Source organism: Buteo buteo, chromosome 7 (genome assembly GCF_964188355.1).
Source record: "Buteo buteo chromosome 7, bButBut1.hap1.1, whole genome shotgun sequence".
Lineage (NCBI taxonomy): Eukaryota > Metazoa > Chordata > Aves > Accipitriformes > Accipitridae > Buteo > Buteo buteo.
The window spans coordinates 28,338,664-28,347,777 of record NC_134177.1 but is presented as its reverse complement, the minus strand read 5'-3'; the positions used below and the strand labels follow the sequence as shown (position 1 = coordinate 28,347,777).

At 47.8% G+C, this 9,114-nt stretch overlaps 1 protein-coding gene across 15 annotated transcripts in view; it reads left to right on the top strand.

Moving 5' to 3' along the window:
- The first annotated feature begins 1,927 nt into the window (after window positions 1-1,927).
- YEATS2 (YEATS domain containing 2) overlaps window positions 1,928-9,114 on the top strand; it is a 60,548-nt gene continuing 53,361 nt past the window's right edge. For 10 of the 15 annotated variants that reach the window (XR_012650999.1, XR_012651000.1, XR_012651001.1 and 7 more), the window contains exons 1-3: window positions 2,496-3,196; window positions 6,289-6,386; window positions 6,494-6,586. Coding sequence is in view for 11 of the 15 variants with exons in the window: in XM_075031973.1 (XP_074888074.1) it covers window positions 3,097-3,196; window positions 6,289-6,386; window positions 6,494-6,586 (291 nt within the window). In the remaining 4 variants the exon portion in view is untranslated. The other 5 variants (XM_075031967.1, XM_075031962.1, XM_075031963.1 and 2 more) reach the window with 5 other exon arrangements.

The window sequence follows — 9,114 nt, the reverse complement described above, 5'->3', positions numbered from 1 at the left end:
AGCTATTGTGGCAGTCAAATACAGCTGCCATAGCTTTGCCCTGTAGCCCATTGAGATGGAATGTGTCACAAATCTATTCCGTGTGTGGTGTATTTGGATGTGGGGTGTTCTGGATATTCCAAAATAAAGCCCAAGGCAGTGGGGCCCTGTTACTCAATATACTCTGGGTCTCTGACGGAGAGAAATAAGTATAAGAAAAGGGAAATTCTTTGTAGAAATGGTGCCAGACATTCTGCATTTTGATATAACTTAAATGGACATGATGATACTGCTGCATCTTTCATGTTTGTTTTCTGCAGCTTTGAGATGCAGAAAACTGAAGTAGCTGCATTAGTTTCGACAGTTCCAAACCTACCCCCACAGAGATGAGTCTGTATGTTGTACTATTGAGATACATAGTGGTTTTCAATTACCTTCTAACATGAAATAAAACTTGGCAAGCCAACAGTGTCTGCTGCGGTTCTGCAATGGGGCCAGGCTCATTTACAGTGACAAAGTGGCTGTTACTGTGGTGCCAAAAGTAAGTTACTATCAAGTTAATGCTTGCAGAAGTTTACTTTCCTGAAAGAAGTAACGTTGCGTGAAAGGGAATCCACAGACAGCAAAGCAATGGAAATATTTTTGAGGGCTGGAAGCCCATCTTAAGATATTTTAAGTCTTAAACATAGTCAGCTGGCAGCAGTATTTTAACAGCAACCTCTTCTTCCTCTTTCCATTAAGCAGGAAAAAGGAAGAAAATAGAAGTGAACTACATTGTATACGTACTTTTCCTGATGAGCATGATACAAATTCGAGTACAAGAACAGTCTCCGTTGATTTGCCATAGTTCACGTTTCTTGCTTGGCAAGACATCAGAAAGTCATTTTAGTTGTGGTCCTGAAATTAGAAGAAAAGAGGACTTTAAGGGCTAAGCCTTGAACATTCAGCATATGCTTGCTAATTAGTGGCTTCATAAATAAGTTTGCAAGTACATGTATGAGCAGTACATTAATTTGTGCTGGTTAGCAGCTCACTGCATGAACCATGGGACTACCTCAGACCAAAGCACTATTTGCCATTAGCCACACCTGACAGAGGTATTGCAGTCTGGCCAAAACCAAACATGAACTGTGGTATTAGCGATGCTAATTTGGACAATTTTAGCTGTGATCTGAGACTGTGAGTAGTACCGTGGTATATGGTAAGTAGTAAGCATGGTATAAGATTTTTTTGAAGCCTATCTTTAGTGAGACCAATGCAAAAACTCCCTTCAGCGGACCTTGTGTGCACAACACGTGGGAGCGGGCTGGGGCCGCCATCCCTGTCCTGAGGTGACAACGGTAATCCTGTGCACTTCTTGTGGGCTGTTGGTAATCTTGCATTTCTGTTAGTCTGTGCCTCATTTCTTGGTTTTTGGTTTTTTTCTAATCATCCTCCTTTTGCTGAGTATCTTCTGTATTAAGATGTCTTCCTCAAGTTTTATTACTTACTGAAGTAAGGTTGTTTCACCCAGTAAATCAGGATTAGGCCAATACATTAATATATCTAAAGGGAAACATCACAGCGTCGCTAATCTCGGAGTTTTTTCCGGCGTTGAGGGTAAATCGTTGCCCACAAACCGTTCGTTACCTCCGCACGGCGCGGTCGGGTCTCCACAGCACCAGCGACCCCGGTTCGGCGGCCCTCGCCTGAGGGACACCCCCACACACCCCCGCTCCTTCCTCTCCTTCTCCTCTCGGGAACCGGACCTGCCCCGCTCTGCCCTCCGCTTCCCGGCGAGGCGGCACCTGCCCGCGGCGGCAGGTGCGGCTCCCCTCCCCCCCCCCGCCCCGGGGCGGTCTCCGGCCTCGTCCCGCCCCTCCGCCGCTGTCCGCCTGCGCGGGCCCCGCCCCCGCGGCTGACGGGCAGCCAGGCACACGGCCCTGCGTTCATGGCGGCGGCGCTGCTGCTGGCGGCGGCGGCGGCGGCGGCGGCGGGGCGGGGCTGCGGGGGCCGCCGCTGAGCGCCCCGGGGCGGCGGGCGGGGGCGGCCGGTGCAGGCGGCGGCGGGGCCGGGCGGCGCGCTGCGGAGCGCGGGTAAGCGGCGGGGCGGGCGGCGGGGGGGAGGGGGAGGAGCGCGCGGCCGCGGCGGCGGCTTTGTGTGCGCGGGCGGGGGGAGGGGAGCGGCGCCGGCCGCGCACGTGGGCCCGGCCGCGCGGGCACTGCCCCGCCCCCCGCGTCCCCGGGGCGTCCCGGCACCGGCAGCGCGCGGGCCGGGCCCGGCCCTGCCCTGCTCTGCCCTGCCCTGCCGCCGCGGGGCTCCCCCTGGAGCGCCGGGCCTGGCGCGGCCTCGGCTTTACCTCACGTCTCCGGCTCCTGCCCCGCGGCGGCGGGAAGGCCGGGGATGGTGGCGGCGGCCCTCTTGTGCACGGCAGGGACGGGCTGCGCTGGGGGCCTCCCGCCTCAGAGGGGCCGCGCAGGCGGCGGGGACGCGGTGCACCCCGCTTCCCGCGGGAGGGGTCGTGGTTCGGGGTAAAGAGTTCTCGGAGGGGGGGAAGCCAAGCAGCCCAGCGAGGACGCGGGTTGGTGCCGAGGCACCTGTGCGCGTCCGGCTCCGCAGGCGAGGGCGCGGTGCCTCGGTGTCTCCCCGCGTATTTGGGGTGCGGATCGTTGGAGCTGCCGGCTGGGCGATGACCGCAGCGTTCCCCCTTCCGAGCGCCTGCCGGAGGTGGCGGTGCCTGTGCTGAGGGGAACCCTGAAGTCGCCCATCGGACCACAGCCGGGTGTCTGTCCTCTGGGATCCCAGCGCAGAGCTCTCTGGCAGGGGCACACGGGGGTCGCTGTGCTTCAGCGGGCGGTGGTTTGCCATTGCAGCACCGCCGTGGGTCTACGCGCATGGGCTGTGGTGAGCTTCGGAGGTCAGGAGGCAGTTAAGGCTCCTGGATGGTACAGAACGGGACCAGCTCCGAGATTTGCAGCTGTGGGTTAATCTGTAGCAACCGGGGAAGGAGGTGTCCTGGCTCTTTTGGGAGGCACACCACGGGCCTCCTCATGGTGAGAGGTTGAAGCCTGACCAGAAGGTTGCTGTGGGTGACGTTAATACTTTTATTTTTACTCTTAGCGGAGCAGTGGAGAGAACATGTCTGGGATCAAGAGAGTGATCGCAGAGAAGGACCCCGACTATGAGGAGATCACCGTCACGCATCCCAACAAACGTCACAAAGCAGCCGAACAGTCAGGTAGGAGCTGTCTGAACTGAAGGGATCTCCCAGGTGGAATCAGAAATGCTGTGGATGTGCATGCTGCAAACAGGTCAGGAAAGGAGTGGGGTAGGAGCTAAGGGGTCAAAGGGCAGAAATTGAGCAGGGAAGTTAGCGATACCTCTGTATAGCCACGTGAAGATGTGATTGTCGTACACGGAGCCATTCCTACCTGCTAGCTGAACTGTAAGCAAGGCGTGAGGATGCAGACTTTAGTGCATGATAGCAGCTAGAGCACGAGCTCTCCAGGGCCCCAGCCGTGTACTTTGGTTCCTCTTGCTTGCTGAAGTATTTGCCAGTGCATCTTCCCAGCAGTTACCCATGCTGAGGTGTGCTCTGACCTGTGCATCTGTTCTGCAGTTGAAGTCTGCTTCCAGAAAGATTGGCAGTTTGTTTACATTTTGGAGGATACAGGTTGCAGTATAGCGGGAGGCGGCGCAGTGAGGGGGGAAATCCATGACTCTGCAGTACGGGTAAAAGGAATCCGTGACCCTGCGGTACGTAGACTGGCTCTTGGAAGATGACAGATGTTTGCATGAGTAGGCAGATAAAGTGAAACTGAGCAGTGTAGAAGGGATAAGTTAGGGAGAAGGAAGGGGCTTTGAAAGATGCAAGGGAGGCGGAGGAGCAGCTACCCGCTGAAGGAAAGGTGGATAAAGAAGTGTAGTAGAGAGAGTAGCTGGATGAATAGGTTTACGTTTGGCACAACTCAGATATGCTTGCTTTGGGAACCAGCCTGTTGGCAGGGTGCCTGGTACAGGTTGCAGTCATCTCTGGACAAATGAGAGTAGAGCTTCTTGCCCTGGGACAGGGAGTAGGCTAGTGATTTTTGCCATAGCACAGCTAGTGAGAGGATTATGGTAGGAGGAGCTGACGAACAGGGAGGTGAGAAAACCGAAGCTGGCTGTGGGATCTGAAGAAGATCCAGGAACAGAGCAGGATGCTGGAGCTGGCAGTTGGAGATGGACAGATGAGGGCTTCTCAGGTGATGTTTTGGAGGATGATGTAGAGCTGGGCAAATCTGAGGAGGCTGAACTCTGGGTTGAATGTGTTGCTGGGCAGGTCCTGTCTGCCAGGCCGGTTAGGGGCCCTGATAGTGGATCTGTGCTGCAGCCAGCCATGGCAGAAGAGCATCACCACTCCCAGCTGCCTGCCCTGCCTGGCTGCCAGATATTGCCACCCTCTGTGGTGGAGTGTCCTGGGGACTGCAGACAGGTTTTTAATCCACTTCTGAAGCAACTTTTCAGAAGGCCTTAATAATTGACAGGCAAAGTCTCAGGGCCTTGGAAAACTGTCCTTGCCAAAGTGAACTTTCTGTTCAGGTGATTCCTCCAAACTGACTTCTTTCTTCCTCTCATAGAAGATCTCCAACTTTCAATACAAGAATTCCTTAAGTATACAAATTTCACTAACATGATCTTAATTAGGGACTGTGGTTGACGCTAAGCTGGGAAAATATGAAAATAAAGTGTTCTTAAAAGCGTCTGTAATATAACCACAAATCCTGAAGTGCTTTAATTGTCATAATGCTGGTGTTGCATGGCATCAGTCTTGGGAAGAGATGCAGTTGTCCCTGTCTGAACTGTACATCTCATACCTTAATCTGTTTAGGTTTATTTTAAGTGTGGCCTTACATGTGAATTTCCTAGGCATGATGTTCATGGCTGGAGGAAAATTATATCCCTCTGGTTTTTCTTATTGCATTACTCATACAGATTCAACCATACTTCTGTTTTAATGTAGGCTTGAACTATTTCTCATCCTAGAACATATGCATTCGGGTATCTGGAAATAAGTAAAAATATTTAGGATACCTCTGTTGCATATAGAAGCATCAGTTGCCTTACTCCTGCTGTAGGTACCTGATCAGACAGTAAAATCATGTATGCTAGCTGGAACATACCAGCAAAGTTTTGACTTGCTTTTGATTTCTAATATCCCAATAGAAAGAGTAAAGAAACCTCTTCAAACAGATATGTACCCTTTAGTAAAACAAATGCTTCCTCTGAAGCTCAAAACAAAGTCTTGGTGCTGTTGCCTCCTATTCCACATAGAAACAATGTGAGATTTTTTTACAGAGGAACCCAGGCTGTTTCTCTGATCTGCTTTGCAGTGAGGTCACTGTACTTCTGCTGCTGGCAGGAGGACCTTTTCCAGGCTTGCTTCTAGAAATACAATTCCTGCTTTTCCAAGTTCTTGCTTAGAACTTGATAAAAACAGATGTTCTTTGAACCCCCTTGATATAACAGAGGTGACTTAAAGGAAGGGCAATATTAAAGTCTACGGTAGTTGTAGGGCAAAAAGAATTGTTCCTTCTATGTTTATACATGTTCTAGAAAAACACAGTAAGATGCCAATTTAGTTCTTAGCCGCTAATTTGCCATAAGGTATTTGCACAGTTTGAAATATTAGACTACATGCTTTCCACCGAGGTCAATAAACTCCTGCTGAAAGGCTAAGATTTTTTGACTGCTGTGCTGGAAGAGGATTTTGTAAGAGGTAGAGCAGCTTTCGATAGCGTAGTTTCCTTTGTGGGCAATAAAAGGTTTGTAGGCACGCCAGAGCAGGCTGCGCTTCGTGCCAGCGCTGAACATGTAAAGTATTAGTTTGTCTTATTATTGCTGCATGAAGTGGTGTAAATTTCCTGGATATGAATCGGGCCAAAGAGAGCAGAAAAATGTACAGTGTTCCAACATACTCCTGCGCAATTGCAGCGGTAACTGCACTTGGCCGTAAGCACATTTGAGTTTTCCTTTTACTGTTTACAGCTTTACTGAGACAGAAGTAAACAAACTGGTCCTGTTCTTCCATCTTCTGTTATTTGTCGTCTCAGATGTAAAAAGGAAAAAATAGCTCTCTACATAAGCCAGCTTTTAAAGATACATGTGGTTTTTGTTAAGGCAAATTACTTTCTTTTGCAGAAAAATGATCCTTCCCTTTTTTGTGTGTGTATTATCCCTTCAGTTCTCCCTCCATAATGATTTCTCATCTTTATGTTTTCAAATAAAGCCTCAAAACCAGAAATATAAATACTTCCTTCTTCTTTATTTTCCATATGTGGCCTTGTACAGCTCGAGATGTTGCTGTGCAGAAGATTGAGACAATTATAAAAGAACAGTTTGCTGTCGAAATGAAGAGTAAAGAACATGAAATTGAAGTTATAGATCAGGTATCAAGGTTTTGTTCTTAACAATACATAAGATCCTGGTGTATTGTGGTTTGGGGCAATTGCTGCAGCAGTTATCCGTTACTATATGTTACCTCTTCTTTTTATAGCGCCTGATTGAAGCAAGAAGGATGATGGATAAACTGCGTGCCTGTATTGTGGCTAACTATTACGCGTCTGCTGGTCTCCTTAAAGCTGGAGAGGTAAAAATTACTTTGGGAATAATAAGACTTTAGGGAATATTTGCAAAGGAAGATGTGTAGTTCACTGGTTATTCAGCTGATGTTTGGTTTTGAGATGTGATTTCCTCAAATGGTGGAATATGAACTGCAAATGGGGTGGCAGTCGGAGAGGAGACCTGTGCATCACCAGCTGGGCCTCAGGTACTTGGGAAAGACCAGTCTTCAAGGAGCAGTTGAGAAGTCATTCAGCAGCCCTTGGTTCTGGTTTCTGAAATACTCTGCTTTTTTTTTTTCATCAGTTCTTGCATGAGAGCACCTTGCTTCTCACACACTGCACAGTTTACCCTTGCAAAGCCCTGAAAAGTGAGGAATGTTTTCCTGTTTCACAGGAGGAAAGTGGAAGCAGATGGGGTTTAGAACTTCTCAGAAAAAAGAAAATAAAAAAATCAAGATTTCTTGAGGCTTGGGTAGTGCCATGAAACAGTCCTCCCTTTACCCTGGCAGCCAGTCTGTAAATGGTTTGGTGAACTGATGGTGGCAGTAAAGCAGGAGGTAAATCGAGAAGATACCAGAGACAGACTGAAAATTCACAAGGAAATTAAAAAAACCCCAAACGCTATTAGTTAAACTCCAGTCTGAGCATTTTGTCCTTAATGGGCTGGTAATTGCAGTGTGTTCATGACTCATGCAGACTCCCAGTTGACTTGTAGTTCGCTACCAGTGTAGGTGTTTAGTTACCATCTTTTCAATTCAGGGAGTTGATCTGATTTCCAGTAAAGATCTGAACTGATTTTTGGAAGCTGTAGATAGGTGCTGCAAACCTGGGTTTTACTCTAGTCCCATGAAAATTTCTTTTCCAAGCAGTGGCTCTCACTGCTACTCCCGGTTTTCCTGTTGTGATTTCCAGAAGCCTTGGAGTAAGGTAAAAACAAAAAGGTCCAGCTGTTTTTTTCCCCTTCACTGAACTTGAGTTGATCAATTGGAGTTGAAAAAGGTTATGGTAGTATTGGGAGGCTTGGAGATCCCTCTTACCCCCCTTAATTTTTGTGTAGGCGGCTGAGGAATGTGAGCTAGGTTCTGATCTTTGAAAGTGCTTTTATCCAATGTCATCATGTGTCAGCAAGAGCTGTACTGTCCCCTGTTCTTTACTTGTTCTGCCATGCTGGGTGTTTGTTTTTTCCTTGCTGATTTTCACACTTGCCAGAAATAACAACTTTTATAATTGTTTCAAAGTATTCACAAAACTTAATGGTGCACCCTTGCTTTGTTTAGTTTTCCTGTAGTTTTTATGAGCTTCTGGCTACTGTAGCTGTATCTTTGATTGCATTTTTAATTTTTTCTAAAAGTCCTGATTTGCATACAGGCTAAATCAATTCTCTCTTTATTTTGAAATTGTTACTGGTTTCAGTTTTCTTTGCTGTCTATTTTTAATGTGTGATTAATGTATGTTTGACTTGGCAGTGAATGGTTGTCTTGTTTCTGCTTCTGGTAGAATGGGAGTCTTTGTAGTTTAATTCAGAACTTCTAGGAAGATGATTTGCAAATTCTTATCCTGTTCTCATGAATATAACCAGTTCTTCAACCCAGTGCTGCTGGGTTTTGAGGCTTATGATTCCGTATGATTACAGTTTATTACATTTTCCCACAAATTAGTGGACAAGGTGTTGGTCATTTTACTTGACTAGAGATAAAAAACAAACTAAAAAAAAAGAGGTTCTTAGTGGTAGTTTGGTTTGGTTTGGGTTTTTTTTTAGTGATGTTGTATGTGTGTCCCCACTGTTGGATATATGAATATAACTCTTGTAAGTAGGTAATTGAGAGTTGGTAATTGGAAAGAAACAAATGAACCTTTAAAGTCCAAGGTGAGATAATGTTTAACTCCACTCCTGCTACCACCTCTCAAGGGCAGTTCTGCTGCTCCATAGTGCTGCTGGTGTCTGTCCCCATGCCACCCCCTCCATCCTGTTGGCAGAATTTTGGATCAGGGAATTTACGTGTATTAAAAAAGAGAATAAAAAGAGAATAAAAAGCCAAACAAAACCAACAAAACCCAACCACACAACAACAAAAAAATCCCAAATCAGTTTCTTGATTTGTTTTTTTGTGACCTGCCCCCTCCCCATGAATAATTGTGCCAGCCTGGCTGATCTGGGTGGTTCGGGCAGGGAAGAAGAAAGCCTCTTTCAGCTGGTACTGCCTGCAAAAAAAGCTGTCAGTGCAACTCTAGTGTGAGTCTGTGGCTTCAGGAGCTGGAGTGAGGCTATCTGACAGTGCTCTGCTGCTGGCAGAGGGATGTTGCTGCTGACTTGCTTCACCATCAAACCAAGGTGACAGGGAGGACCGGTGGCTGGAAGGAGAAGTGGCTGAGGGAGACTTGCTTTGAGTGATGGGTGTTTTCCTTGCTGCTTCTGAGGTTAAAAGCTAATACAGGAGAAAAAAAAAAAAGGCCTTTGTCACAGTAGTGAAAAAAACAAGAGAGACTTAAACGCTCCCCTGCCCCATCCTCCACCTTGCAGGTTTGGGAGGATCTAAGATTAGCTCTAAGGTGT